Source organism: Helicoverpa zea, chromosome 28, assembly GCF_022581195.2.
Source record: "Helicoverpa zea isolate HzStark_Cry1AcR chromosome 28, ilHelZeax1.1, whole genome shotgun sequence".
Lineage (NCBI taxonomy): Eukaryota > Metazoa > Arthropoda > Insecta > Lepidoptera > Noctuidae > Helicoverpa > Helicoverpa zea.
Window position 1 is genome coordinate 7,165,900 of NC_061479.1, and position 14,577 is coordinate 7,180,476.

The window sequence follows — 14,577 nt, forward strand, 5'->3', positions numbered from 1 at the left end:
ATCAAAATGGCTTATTTGAACAGTGTTTTCATCAAAAATGTGGTTGCGCAAAGTTGCGCATAATTTGCGCAAAGTTGCGCAACTGTGTTTTGTGGCGTGAAAACAATTGTAGAATTCAATCAGACGTTTTCTATCCCTAGGAACGATGTTTGAAGTTTTGCGTAAAAACTGCGCTAACTTATTTTGTTCTATTTATGCTACCTTAACTTTTAAAATGTAGAAATGTGTGTTTTGCGCAGTATGTATTAGGTTACTATAATGTTGTATCGTTGTCTCCTCGCAGTCGAGCACGGACAAGGGCGCTATGGAGAAGGAGGCGGAGGCGGCGCCGTCGCCCGACAGACACGCCAAGCTGCAGCACGTACGTGTACTCTATACGTTATTCACCTTACTTATATTGCACTATTGCCGAGTTCACCAACTCCCTGTTCGCGCCGCTTCCCGTGAATTCCATTAGCGTTGCCGATAGTTGCCAGGACAATGCTTGAAAATTCCCTGGATGTCACAATTGTAAAATGTTGCTTCCATTTCATTTAGTGACAGTGTAATTTGATCCTAAGACATTAACTTAATTTTAAACACTTGCTTATTCGTGCCTTTTCAGTTGGTTGTTTGAAAAATTTCATACAATTTTTTTCTTTACCTCTTCTAGAATGTAATAAGAGTGATATTAATGTATATGTTTGTTATATATGTACAGCAAGAGACGAGCAACTCTGCGGTGACGGGCACGAGCACGCGGCCCGAGCGACAGAGCGTGCCGCCCTGCAAGCCCAGGCCGCCCGCACCCGGTATGTACCACTGCATATAGTTATATACATATTCCTATGTATGGACACTAAATAAGAAAGAGATAAAAATCATTTATTCAAAGTAGGCAGAAAACCAGCACCTTTTGAAGGTCAAATTTACAAAAGACAGCCCCCAAAACTCCCGCCCTTCACCACTTCCTATGTGTTATAGCTGCGAAGAAGAAGTGGTGAAGAACAAACTTCCCAGCAACACAGCTGTCTATTACAAACTAATTATAATTAATTAATTAATACATATTCTTATGTGTGTATGAGCATCAGTCATACAGAACAACATTACTAGTGGAGATGTCATAACGTGGGGCCAAGCAGGGCTCAGGCCTGCCGGGGCTGCGGGGTTGTTCCCGCGAGTGACCGCGGCCCTGGTATATGCAGAGCTTAAGAAGGAACATGGTGGGGTTTAGTCAGTAAGAGTCTGATACTCCCTCACGTTGCACCCACACGGGAGCCGGCCGGATGTATAATATAGTCGTGTAGTAGTAAAGTATTTACATTATGTGCAGGCGGGGGCCCGACGCTGGCGCGGCTGCGCGTGGTGACGGCGCCGCCCACCTGCGTGCAGGAGCTCGCCTCCGCCGCGCCCAACGCTCCGGGTGACTACATCATTCATACTTAAACGAATATTGTATTTACCCACGCTTTCTCTCCACCGCCCCCAGGTAGACTATTAGTCCGGTCAAAATAGACATTTACACAAAAATTCCCGCAATGCCAAATTTTAGTGGAGAGCTTGCGTTTACTAATACAAATAATCCCATGTTCAAAAATTATTACACAGCGCAATTAATGCTTCAAAAGTTATTCAGGGTCAAACGTTAAATTTGATGTTTTTTTTTTTTTTTTTAACTTTAATTCTATTTTAGTTAATATTGTATTTGTGTACAGGTGAAGCAGTGAGTCCGCGGATCATAGCGGCCGACGTGGACAGTGTTCACTCCGACACACACTTCAAGAGAGGTACGTACACTCTCTATTTTATATTTACCCGACGCCTACATAGTTGGGAAGAGCCAGATGATTGATTTTCATAAACATTATAAATACGTTTTTTTACGCATGTGGGTATGACTGTAACTCTTTCAAATGAGTCCACTGGGTGGATGTTGATTTAACTTGGCAGTATTAAAGCTTATTGTGAGAATAACATTTTATCAAAGTGCGGAAAATTGGTTGGTTAACAGCTAGTTAAACTCGCAGAACCCTGTAATTAGTGTCACTCGACCTTGACCTCTATTGTTCATAGGTATGTAAAAAACAATGAGAATAACCTCGTTCTAAAATATTTTGGGTTTATAAATAAATACAAAGTCATTAGTGAGACGAGAGTAAAACATACACCTCTAACTAAAATGTTAACTGGTGAGTGTGTTTTTTTATTTAACTGTATTTTATAATCTATACCAATATTATAAAGCTGAAGGAACAACTGGGCTGAATTTGAAAAAATCAGTGTTTGATATCATCGAATCATTATGTCCCATCGCGCTATGAGAGTGAAGGAATAGTGAGTGCACCTCACACAATGCAAAAGATGTATCAAGGCAATGTTTGGATTAGATATCACAGACAGCTGCACGCCTTATTTTATAAAACATAAAATTTTAACCCTACCATCTTTATTTATTTATGAAACTGCAATTTTTGTCAAAACGAATTCAAATTTATTTAATCGTCTCTAGGATGTGGTAAGTCGCAGCCGGAGAGATAATACTAAACTATGTGTAGTTCGATCAAACACAACACTTATGCACAATAGCATTTTATGTTTGGCCCCAGTTATCTATAATAAAATACCAAAAGAAGTAAAGACTCTGAATTTAAAACTATTTAAAATACATTTGAAAAAATATTTAATTGAGAGGTGCTACTATAGCTTGACAGACTTCCTAAACACATAATATTATGACATTTTTGTATCGATTATAATTGCATTGTTACAATAATATTTGTACGCTGTTTAATAACGGCAAAACATGAAGATTCTTATTTATTATACCTTTAACACCTTGTATACTCATGTTTTACAAATAAAATATCTTTATCTTTATCACCTGTGTCTGCGCAAATGCTCGTGCACTATAGTATGCCCTGGGCCTGCAGTCTCGACATAAGATAGCGATTCGATCGCAAACTGACAGTCGCTAAATATTAACGAAAATATTCGCTTGCCATAACGACAGTAACGATAAACGCAAGTCTCGACAGCCGAGATAGCGGGCAACATCGCTAATTATCATGACATATTCGTGTCGGTACGATAGCGAAAACCGTATTCATAGTGCGGTGAATTTGTATTAAAATGTTGCATGTAAAAAAAATCCTTGTATTATAGGGAGAAATGGTAGACAAGATTTGCACAACCAATTTTGTTTCCTTTGACAATTATAAAGAAAATAGATGAACCTTATCATATTAAAACTTTTTGCATCGAACCGTGTAAGTAAAACATACCGTTTTTTAAGAAAACACATATTAAAGATCTTAATAGTTTGCGTACTTGCAATACAGACATAGAACATAAACAAACTGTCAATGTCAAGTTTGTTTGTGCACTTGAACATTGGTTTGATTTATAATAATAATAAAGGAGAACGGTGTATTCATTACTATTCATGGACGGTGAAGTCATTGAAACAGGCGCAGGCCTGCCGGGTGCCAGCAGCTTGAGCGTCAGGTAAGTACATCTACAACGAGAATTTTTTATTCCTATTCTTGGTACTTACTAAATTGAATACTTTGTATACATCCGAAGTATTCTGTGTTTACATAATGACTACTTTAATGTTTCAGGCGTAAGCGTCTGCGTAGCCCTCGTGTTACACCCGCTCAAATTGATGCACTACTATCAATATTAGAAGCGCGTCCATATTTGCACACGCGGAAATTTACCGGCTTGCAGGGCCGGGAAAATTTCGAAACGGGCTGGAGGGAGGTTGCCGAGGAGCTCAATAATCTCCCTAACGGGTCTAGAAAGACACCAGAGCAGTGGATGACGGTAAGTCTTTTTCAAAGATTGAATTGGTTTTAATTATAAGCATGTACATGCCACGTCAGTTTTTTTTTATTATTTACTTGAGTTAATTATTCTAATTGTAGGTTTGGAGAGACTTAAAAAGCCGCGCTTGCAGTAAGGCGGCAAAATTAAAAAAAGAACAAAAACGTACCGGCAACCGAGGCGTCAGCACTGCTCCCCTGACCGAGGCCGAGAGCCGGATAATTTCAATAGTTGGGGCAGATTATTCCTTTGGGACAGACTGCCCGGACGCTATGCCAGAGGAAGATGTAAGTTGTGATTATTGTATTCAATACAATTTAATATTCTCAATCTTTGAATGTTGATAACACTAAAAATACTTTTATTGTTATTTACAGTTATTACAACATGAGATGGAGGCTGGGGTGGTAATCTCTGAGGTTCTCACCTTACCTCATTCTCAGGGTAAGTTTTTAAATTAATAGGTACTCAATTCAAAATATAATTATTTTAATTTTAATGTTACTATTTATTTTATTACAGCTAGAGATTTTGTGGAATTGTTACCGACTGAAACAAGTAAGTTGGAGTTTTTAGTAACTAGTTGGTTACTGCTATAATATATTTTATTATGTGTATACATCTGTACACTAATGTTACCAAAATATTAATTAACAAAATATTTTAGCAATCAATGACAGCAGAGCAACGGCTGGTTCTTCACCACCACCCATCCAAGAACAAGTGCAAGATGCCCCTCAGTCGCCAGTACTACAAATGAGTAAGTTGCAGTTATTTTGCTCACCTATGTTTATTTTCATTGATTTTTATTTAATGTGTTATAATTGATAATTCCAGCAGTACGTGGCAGAAGGACAGAAACTGTTGCATCATCAACACCACCACTGCGACAGAGACCCAGAAGAAAGAGGAGTAAGCTTAAATTTTATTTATAATAAAAACATTAGTTCTGCAGGTGGGTCAGCCAATAATTCCTACAATACCAATAATTTTGGGTATTTTCAGATCTGAATCCTCGCCAAAGTGTTTCTGAGCAATATAGTGCAGCTCGACGAGAATTTCTAGCAGTTGCAGAAGCAAATGCTGCTACAATGAAGGTGTGTTATAGTGTAAATTTCCTCTTAATTATTATACACACTAGCATGCTAGAGAACATTAAGACACATTCAGTAAATCCAACGTTTTTTAGATGCTGGCAACTGCTGCTCAAGCGCAAGCAGATGCTGCCAAGATGCAGGCTGAGGCAGCCAAGGTACAAGCCGAGGCGACGCTGCAATTGGTAAAAGTCGGAAACAAAATAGCTGACGCAATAAATAATTACATAAATAAAAATAATAAATGATATAAAATGTTTTTTATTTGAAACAGTACATAAATGAAAAAAAGTATAATAATTATGTGAAACTAGTGTTAATTAGCCTTCTTCTTATGCGCTCTGCAACAGCTCGCCCAGAACCTGCATAACAAAAATAAAATGTATTGGTGTTAGGTATACATACATAGTAAAATAAAAAATCAGTTCATAAGTTACCTGTAACTTCTAACATATCATCATGGAATCTACTATTATCCACCAGCTGCATGGATGTGGTGGACTCTGGTTCCGGTAATTTATATGTTATCCGCATATTGTGGAGCACTGCACATGCGTTAATTATTAGGCCAGCCATATAGGGTTCGTACATTAACTGGCGTTGGTGTGATAGACATCTAAACACAGATTTTAGCACACCGAAGCATCTTTCTATGATGTTCCTAGCTGAGCAGTGTGCTTCGGTATATTTATATTCCGGTGTGCCAGGCTGTTGATGTTTTATGGGAGTCATTAACCACGGTTCCAGAGGATATCCATCATCACCTAAAAGATTAAAAATACAAAGTAATTTCAGAAGTCGAATGGGCAACCTCTTCGAGGCAGATTTATAATGTTCATTTATTTACCAAGCAGCCAAGCACGGCGGTCCCCATTTTCAAAATGTCGCTTCATTGTTGAGCGCACCGGTGAATTTGCCCATATGTGAGCATCATGTCTCGCTCCTGGCCATCGAGCATTAATATTTAAAATAATAAGATCAGGGTCACACACCTGTAATATATTAAATATGTAAGTACATATTTTTCAAACAATATTTTTAGATATTATAGAACTGAAGGTCAACTTACAGCTTGCACATTTAATGAATGGCCCTCATGGTGACCACTCACATAAGACTCCTCATTGGTCTTAGGAGCTAAAATTTTTATATGGGTGCAATCAATGGCTCCAATTACCCCTGGGAATGGCTGTGGGGCATTTCTAAATTTCTGTTTTGCCGCATGGCGTTCTCCTTGAGTCATTGGAAATTTAATATATTTTCTTAAAAGTTTTTCATTTATTGCCGAAGTTACAGCCCGGATGACTCGGCTAACAGATTTTTGGCTCATGCTACAACCCCACTGCAAGCCAACAGGTTGTTGGTAGCACCCACATGCGTAAAATCGGAGTGCCGTCAGTATCTAATAAGAAGAAAATTTAAAAAAAGTTCAACCTTAGTTATAAGAAAAAATATATTATAGAAATATTATTTATGCACGGTAGGTCGCAAAGACACTTACTTGGGACTCCACAGAAAGTCCGTAAGGCCGTCGTCTTTGGAGAGATGGACGCAGTTCACTTAGTAGCCTGTGAAACATTTCCTTTGAAATTCTATACATTTGAAGAAATTGGCCATCCTCCAAATCCAAGGGATTTTCATCGTTTCGCTTGTTTCGTGCTATTTGTCGACCCAAAAGCACATCGCGTCTGTGCTCGAGCACAACTAAGTCCCATGCTAAATATTCAGAAGCCATTATTTATTAAATTACTATTTATTTAATATTTTCTGACGTAAAATAAACAAATATAGGAACGATATCGATAGTAGCTATCACTTAGCGGGCTGTCAAAAACTGTCGCAAGGAAATTCTATGACATAACGATAAATCGTTATCTTACCGAAAATATTCGGTAACTTTGCGATGACACTCGATAGTTTTGGCAGTAGAGACTACCAAAAATCGTTACGATCGGATCGTTAGGACTTATCGACCGAATTTTGTCGTTAAGCGATCGCTATCTTTGTCGAGACTGCAGGCCCTGCGCAGCTGGCTGATCTCCTTACATGAGAACCACCGCCGTGCCCGAAATCGGCTTTGGACGTGTTGTTCGTTACAGCCTTTTTATCGTTCCACTGCTGGGCACAGGCCTCCTCTCACACGGAGAAGGATCGAGCGTATTGTTATTATGTATAATATAAGTGTACATGTTAATATTGCAGGAGCTCGTCGCACGGGCCGCGGCCGCGCGGATCAGAGCTACACGCAGTTCGCCGTCATGGACGACGAGAACGTCTCCGCGCTGCAGCAGGTCAGTCGCTTCTCTATGAGTGTATATGTGGTGTATGGCACAGGAGTCAGTGTCATTAGCAAACAATACTACATCACACAATGATTTTAAATAATATGGCAAGTCATTAATGAACTAAAAACAAAAATGGACCTAAAATCGAGCCTTGAGGTATGCCCAATGAAGGGGTAGATTAGAACACTGCATTCTGCCGTAAATAGGAACTAATAACACTAAGTGCGCTGTCTCTAACTCCGTAGTAATTTAACTTCTGGGTAAGCGTTTCATGTTGGACGCAGTCAAACGCCTTAGAAAGATCACAGAACACCCCAATTGCATTCTGCGACTTCTCCCACGCGGTATAAATGTGCTTCAGTAGAGCAACTCCGGCATCCGTTGTGGATCGACCCTTAGTGTAACCATATTGTTCCGCATGCAAAATATTATGTAAATTGAAATGGCGCAGTAGCTGATTTAAAATGATTTTTTTCTTAAATTTTGCTCGCACCACGAACAGAAGTTGCCTCTATTTATCTGGTTGTGGTGGTTGCAGGTGACGAAGGGCGGCGCGCTGACGCTGGTGTCGCTGTGGAAGTCGCAGTTCGACGACTCCGAGGAGACCACCGACAACGAGTGGAAGCAGGAGCAGCTGCAGGTCAGACCATAGACGAGGCATTATGTATTTATAGTTTAGTAGATTTAGGGTTGGACCACATCTGGCAGCACGGAATCGCCTTTTTCCGTCGCCCTTTCTCTTTCTGTCGCTTAGAACTGCCATTTGCTAGACCGAGACAGAATAATGTGATAGCACTCGGCGGAATCCTCGAGGCGATCGGCATCACGGACAAAATGCAATGGTCGGCAGGGAGAGTCCGGAACGCTGAAGCGCACGATAGCATTCTAACGCATCCTTTCACCAGTTCACAGTATCGGTTTCACCAGTTCGCAGTATGCATACTGCAGCACGTGGTAGCATATGCTATTCCGCGCTGCCACATGTGGTCCAACCCTTACACCCCTCGGCCACGGAGACTTTTTGTAGCGATACCAACGCGATTCGGCTGTGATGGACATCATGTTACAACATTCGAAATTCGCTCCAAAAAGTCGCCGTGGGCGAGAGGCTTAAAGATTGGTTAGAATACTAGTTGAAAAATTAGAAATACGTAGTTAATTGTGATATAACCAGTTAGTTAAATGCTATTAAAATAAGAAGTTGTAGTAGCCTAGTGGGTAAAGCACTAATATCTCAAGTATATTTGAGAGTAGCTTTTCTTATCAGCTAAGTTTATATGTACTATCTGAGTACCTATGTGTCAGAGTGCAATAGCTGATGAATTTAACCAAGCCGACCAACCGACAATTTCAAGCTTCAAATAGAACCGAGAACATTTATTAAGGCCACAGGCACTGATGAAATAAAAGTTTACCATACTAGCCCACTAGATGGCTTTACACGTGTAGTCAATAGTACCTACGTATTTGTATACAGGGTGTCTTTCGAAGTATGGATCAAATGGAACAGGGGGATAGACAAGGTCATTCACCTACTTTTTACTTCAGAATATGGGTCGAGTTTTATACCGGTCATAAGTTATGGCTGAGGACATCATTAACATTCCATACATTTTTGGGCAAAAATCGAAAGAGCTAGTCAACACAAAAAAGTGCTATATTCCGATAGAATACATCCATTTGTTAATGTGGTACCAACTCTATGAAAACTTGACATTCAGGTGTATGACTTAAACTACACAAAGCAATGAAGGTTTAGGTCTGCCCTGATGATGGAGACTACAGAGAGACGAGGGAACTCCTCAACGTTACCAACCGTGGGGACCAACTACCTCATGTTCAATATATTTTGTACGTATTGACGAATACTTTAAACATTGGGTTTGACAGCTAACGCGACTTTTGAAATGGAGACGCAGTATATCAGGGTCCATAATTGTGACTACCTCTATTATTTTATACTTTCCACCAAAAGTACATTATGGAATGCAATAAATGATATGATATGATATATTATAGAGAATTCTTCAAAGGATTATTCGCTATGTGCAAAGTGGGTGGTGGGGGACGGCAAATCGACCGAAGCGCACGATGTGGCAGAAATGTGAATTAATTCTGGGCTGTCAAGTGTCAAATTGCTTTATTTTCATAACTTCCTTTATAATTTTAAGTAAAAACGTAAAAATTTGCGATATGGGTCGTAGTACATACTGTGTCGTAAATAGTAAAAACAATGGGAAAACAGTTTGTGCAAGTTTTATTCGTTTCCAACATCAAAGTGGACATTACAGCAAAGACAAAAATGGATAGCTGCTGTGAAGAGAAAAAAGTAAGAAAGGACAATGCTCATGAAGTATGAGAAAAAAACCCAGGCCCGGCGCAAAAGAAATGTAACTCAAAATATAGGTAAAAATAAGTAATTAAATATTACATAGGGGGCATTATCGAAATCAGTGGCTATATGCGTGAAATTGCTATTCGAATTTTAACATCTGCGGTACATTGCTACTCAAGATTTTAGAGGTAACATAATGTATTAGTAAAAGGAACAGCAAACAGATACAGTTGTGGTTTAAGAGCAACATAATGACATGTTTATAGCAACTTCTCCACTATTCTACCTACTTTTACAAAATAATAGGATGATAGAACTAAAACAGGATATGAATGCACTTTTCATTTTAATATCTAATAACGCTTAAAAGTCATCGATTCTTTATTTCTAACACGACGAGATCCAAAAATGTTGCGGGATGCGCGAACTGTTCCTCATGTCTAGCCCACCCTAAGTAATGTAAAACGCTCATGACGCGATGACGTGGGCGCTGCAGCCTGTACTTCGGTATTGATTTATCTTTTTGGAGAAGCTTATTAACTACTTGCCATATTACTTGTTTGTTGTTTCAGATAGCACTTTAATTAAACTATAAGCCCCAGCTGCTCATGTTACCCCTTTAAAAAATCAAATAGCAATTTCATACATTTAGCCATTGATTTCGATGATGCCTCCTATGCAGTATTTCATTACTTATTATTACCTATAATTTGAGTTACTTTTCGTTTGCGCCGGGCTTGGGTTTTTTTTGAGCATTGTCCTTTCTGTATATAAAATAATAAGCGTTCCAAAATTACAGTCCTTTCTTATTTGTTTTAGTGCTGATGGGTCCCCATGGCACCCAAAACGACATGATACAATATGCAGTGAGCTTTTTGTTGGAGGCAAAAAGTCAGACGCAGAGGCGACCCCTAGCTATATTTCCGTCAATATATCGGTGTAAGAAAATTGACCATTCTCAGGTCACTGCTAGATATAATCGTTTTATGACATGATCAACAATTTATTGGGAAATACGAACAGAACCAGTTACCAATCGAAACAGTTACTAAAGTAAATAAAAGGGAATTTACTATGACAAGTCCTAAATAGTTGTGGCCACTAGGGGCGCTGTCATCGCGCACACAGCGAATAGCAATACCCTGTTTTTGGGCTAATTTAAATCGTGTTGATGAGACGTTAACACAGAAGTGGGTTATTTCACAACAGCCACGGTTATGAAGTAGGTGTATGACGGTACATTAACTTGGGACCGTTTTGAAAGACAGTCTTTTAGATCTCAAATTTTCTCAAGAACAATGGTCCTGTAGGTTTGGTACCATAGTAACAAATTCTCAGGCAGTCGTGTTCTATTGGAATTGGAATACAGCAATTTTTTTGTTTAATTTTGGGCCAATATATATGGTGTTTTTTAACATGTTCCCATTGTGGCTAGATAAGAATACGCTTGTGTAGTATACTTGTCAGCTATAAGACGGTCAGCCAGTAGTGTATGTATGTGTGTGTTTAGTCGCCGGAGCGAGCGGCGCGCGGCTCGGCGCTGTCGTCCAGCTCCCACGCGCCGCGCACCCACGCACCCACCACGCACTCCACCACCCACCAGCACACCGTGCAACACCATCTGCTGCACCAGGTATCATGCACATCACCATACTCACACACACACACACACACACCACGCACTCCACCACCCACCAGCACACCGTGCAACACCATCTGCTGCACCAGGTATCATGCACATCACCATACTCACACACACACACACACACACCACGCACTCCACCACCCACCAGCACACCGTGCAACACCATCTGCTGCACCAGGTATCATGCACATCACCATACTCACACACACACACCACGCACTCCACCACCCACCAGCACACCGTGCAACACCATCTGCTGCACCAGGTATCATGCACATCACCATACTCACACACACACACACACACACCACGCACTCCACCACCCACCAGCACACCGTGCAACACCATCTGCTGCACCAGGTATCATGCACATCACCATACTCACACACACACACACACACACACCACGCACTCCACCACCCACCAGCACACCGTGCAACACCATCTGCTGCACCAGGTATCATGCACATCACCATACTCACACACACACACCACGCACTCCACCACCCACCAGCACACCGTGCAACACCATCTGCTGCACCAGGTATCATGCACATCACCATACTCACACACACACACACACACACCACGCACTCCACCACCCACCAGCACACCGTGCAACACCATCTGCTGCACCAGGTATCATGCACATCACCATACTCACACACACACACACACACACCACGCACTCCACCACCCACCAGCACACCGTGCAACACCATCTGCTGCACCAGGTATCATGCACATCACCATACTCACACACACACACCACGCACTCCACCACCCACCAGCACACCGTGCAACACCATCTGCTGCACCAGGTATCATGCACATCACCATACTCACACACACACACACACACACCACGCACTCCACCACCCACCAGCACACCGTGCAACACCATGTGCTGCACCAGGTATCATGCACATCACCATACTCACACACACACACACACACACCACGCACTCCACCACCCACCAGCACACCGTGCAACACCATGTGCTGCACCAGGTATCATGCACATCACCATACTCACACACACACACACACACACCACGCACTCCACCACCCACCAGCACACCGTGCAACACCATCTGCTGCACCAGGTATCATGCACATCACCATACTCACACACACACACACCCACCACGCACTCCACCACCCACCAGCACACCGTGCAACACCATCTGCTGCACCAGGTATCATGCACATCACCATACTCACACACACACACACACACCACGCACTCCACCACCCACCAGCACACCGTGCAACACCATCTGCTGCACCAGGTATCATGCACATCACCATACTCACACACACACACACACACACACACACCACGCACTCCACCACCCACCAGCACACCGTGCAACACCATCTGCTGCACCAGGTATCATGCACATCACCATACTCACACACACACACACACACACACACACCACGCACTCCACCACCCACCAGCACACCGTGCAACACCATCTGCTGCACCAGGTATCATGCACATCACCATACTCACACACACACACACACACCACGCACTCCACCACCCACCAGCACACCGTGCAACACCATCTGCTGCACCAGGTATCATGCACATCACCATACTCACACACACACACACACACACCACGCACTCCACCACCCACCAGCACACCGTGCAACACCATCTGCTGCACCAGGTATTATGCACATCACCATACTCACACACACACACACACACACCACGCACTCCACCACCCACCAGCACACCGTGCAACACCATCTGCTGCACCAGGTATCATGCACATCACCATACTCACACACACACACACACACACCACGCACTCCACCACCCACCAGCACACCGTGCAACACCATCTGCTGCACCAGGTATCATGCACATCACCATACTCACACACACACACACACACACCACGCACTCCACCACCCACCAGCACACCGTGCAACACCATCTGCTGCACCAGGTATCATGCACATCACCATACTCACACACACATACACACACACACCATAATCCTCACACATACTGACGATAATCGCCACCGAAAGAAAAGAAAGATGGCTCACTCTCACTCGTAATAATCACCACACTCATTCCGTTTCATTGCATTGTCAATCAGATAAAACAATACCATCTTAGATGTCATTAATCCCCAAACACACTCACCATATGAAATACATAATTATGCTATTTACATTGTACCAGCAATGCATGGTGATCGGTGGTGGAGAACACTTAACCACAAGGTGGCTTGAGCTACAAAAAAAAAACAATTCTATTTCTCTTGCGTTTGTATGTGATGTTTATTCAATTCCTTAAGGTTATTATTTATGTACTAGCTGGTGCCCGCGACTTCGTCTGCGCAGGTTTAGTATTTCGAACAATATGTTTACAAATTGTAGCCTATGTGTTATTCTGATGTATAAGCTATATTATTGTAAAGTTTCATTAAAATCCATTCAGTAGTTTTTGCGTGAAAGAGTAACAAACAGCCATACATCCATACATACACACTTTCGCGTTTATAATATTAGTAGGATAGGCTTGAGGCTGCCGGACAAAAAGCGGAGAACTTTTTAAACAATCAATATAATTTCGTTAATTTAAATACCTACATATCCGGTCTCCCAATCAATAATTTTAATGAGTTGAGTGGTTCGCTTGAACTTCTATCGGATTGCACAAAATTCTAGCTTGAAATGTCAATACGTAAATGACTTTTGTTTTCTGTATCAAATTCGTATTTATGTCAAAAGCACTTAATTTTACTTATTGTCTTTAGCACCTCTTTTTATACTCACACCAAAAAATCAAACATAAACACCATTTCAAATACCCGAATTTACCATCAACGCACGTTGTTGCAGGCGGCGCAACAAACAGAGAAGACATCGCCTCCACCCACAGCCACCGCCCCCGCGCCGCCCACCGCGTCCGCCCCCATCCCGCCCCCGCCCGTGGTGGCAGCACCCGCGGCGTCGCCCCGGGTAGTCCGGCAGGTGTCGGACACGCCGCGCAAGAAGCTCCACTGCCTGTATATACCGGGTATCGACGCGTATCCCAAGCTGCAGCCTAGTCTGCCACGGTGTTGGTCGCTGCCAGCTATCGGTGAGTCTATTGTAGTAGTTTTATTGCGTTTTTTTAGGGGGTTTTGTACGTTGGATACTTTGCTTAAGTGTGGGTAGTGAGATAAATAACTTGAACAAACGTCAAAATTACTAAATAATAGGTGCTAAATAGTAGGTATAGTAATGCATTTATAATCATGGGCAGGGATATTGAGCCCTGATCTTCACCTGCGCAGAAGCGATTTATTGGTTTATTGCCTTATGTGTACAGTGCGCAAAGCGATCCCCACTCTTCTGCCGAGAGCTCAATATCCGTGCCGACAACTATACTTAATTGAC

General features: G+C 42.0%; 3 protein-coding genes across 3 annotated transcripts in view; 2 read left to right on the top strand and 1 right to left on the bottom strand.

Moving 5' to 3' along the window:
* The window catches only part of LOC124643880 (tau-tubulin kinase homolog Asator), a 106,669-nt gene that overhangs the window by 73,934 nt on the left and 18,158 nt on the right, over positions 1 to 14,577 (top strand). The window contains exons 15-22 of the mRNA XM_047183004.1: positions 284 to 361; positions 701 to 791; positions 1,316 to 1,405; positions 1,698 to 1,769; positions 7,104 to 7,192; positions 7,725 to 7,826; positions 11,032 to 11,154; positions 14,038 to 14,278. Of these exons, the coding sequence (XP_047038960.1) occupies positions 284 to 361; positions 701 to 791; positions 1,316 to 1,405; positions 1,698 to 1,769; positions 7,104 to 7,192; positions 7,725 to 7,826; positions 11,032 to 11,154; positions 14,038 to 14,278 (886 nt within the window). The remainder of the gene's footprint in view (positions 1 to 283; positions 362 to 700; positions 792 to 1,315; positions 1,406 to 1,697; positions 1,770 to 7,103; positions 7,193 to 7,724; positions 7,827 to 11,031; positions 11,155 to 14,037; positions 14,279 to 14,577) is intronic.
* Positions 2,908 to 5,151, top strand: LOC124643879. Its single transcript, XM_047183003.1, has 9 exons — positions 2,908 to 3,486; positions 3,603 to 3,807; positions 3,909 to 4,094; positions 4,185 to 4,251; positions 4,330 to 4,365; positions 4,475 to 4,567; positions 4,645 to 4,719; positions 4,813 to 4,904; positions 4,997 to 5,151. Exons 1-9 carry the CDS (start codon positions 3,425 to 3,427, stop codon positions 5,147 to 5,149), a joined length of 969 nt encoding a protein of 322 aa, XP_047038959.1. The 5' UTR covers positions 2,908 to 3,424; the 3' UTR covers positions 5,150 to 5,151.
* On the bottom strand, positions 5,147 to 6,927 carry LOC124643878 (putative nuclease HARBI1). Its single transcript, XM_047183002.1, has 5 exons — positions 6,403 to 6,927; positions 5,971 to 6,303; positions 5,749 to 5,893; positions 5,339 to 5,665; positions 5,147 to 5,263 (listed from the first exon to the last, which is right to left on the bottom strand). Exons 1-5 carry the CDS (start codon positions 6,634 to 6,636, stop codon positions 5,202 to 5,204), a joined length of 1,101 nt encoding a protein of 366 aa, XP_047038958.1. The 5' UTR covers positions 6,637 to 6,927; the 3' UTR covers positions 5,147 to 5,201.

Excerpts from the sequence above, each read along its gene's own strand:
- LOC124643878 (XM_047183002.1), bottom strand. The coding sequence starts at position 6,636 with ATGGCTTCTGAATATTTAGCATGGGACTTAGTTGTGCTCGAGCACAGA. Across the intron at positions 6,304-6,402 it reads GACTTTCTGTGGAGTCCCAA|ATACTGACGGCACTCCGATT; the intron begins GTAAGTGTCTTT and ends TCTTCTTATTAG. Across the intron at positions 5,894-5,970 it reads ATTCATTAAATGTGCAAGCT|GTGTGTGACCCTGATCTTAT; the intron begins GTAAGTTGACCT and ends AATATATTACAG.
- LOC124643879 (XM_047183003.1), top strand. The coding sequence starts at position 3,425 with ATGGACGGTGAAGTCATTGAAACAGGCGCAGGCCTGCCGGGTGCCAGC. Across the intron at positions 3,487-3,602 it reads GCCAGCAGCTTGAGCGTCAG|GCGTAAGCGTCTGCGTAGCC; the intron begins GTAAGTACATCT and ends TTAATGTTTCAG. Across the intron at positions 3,808-3,908 it reads CACCAGAGCAGTGGATGACG|GTTTGGAGAGACTTAAAAAG; the intron begins GTAAGTCTTTTT and ends TTCTAATTGTAG.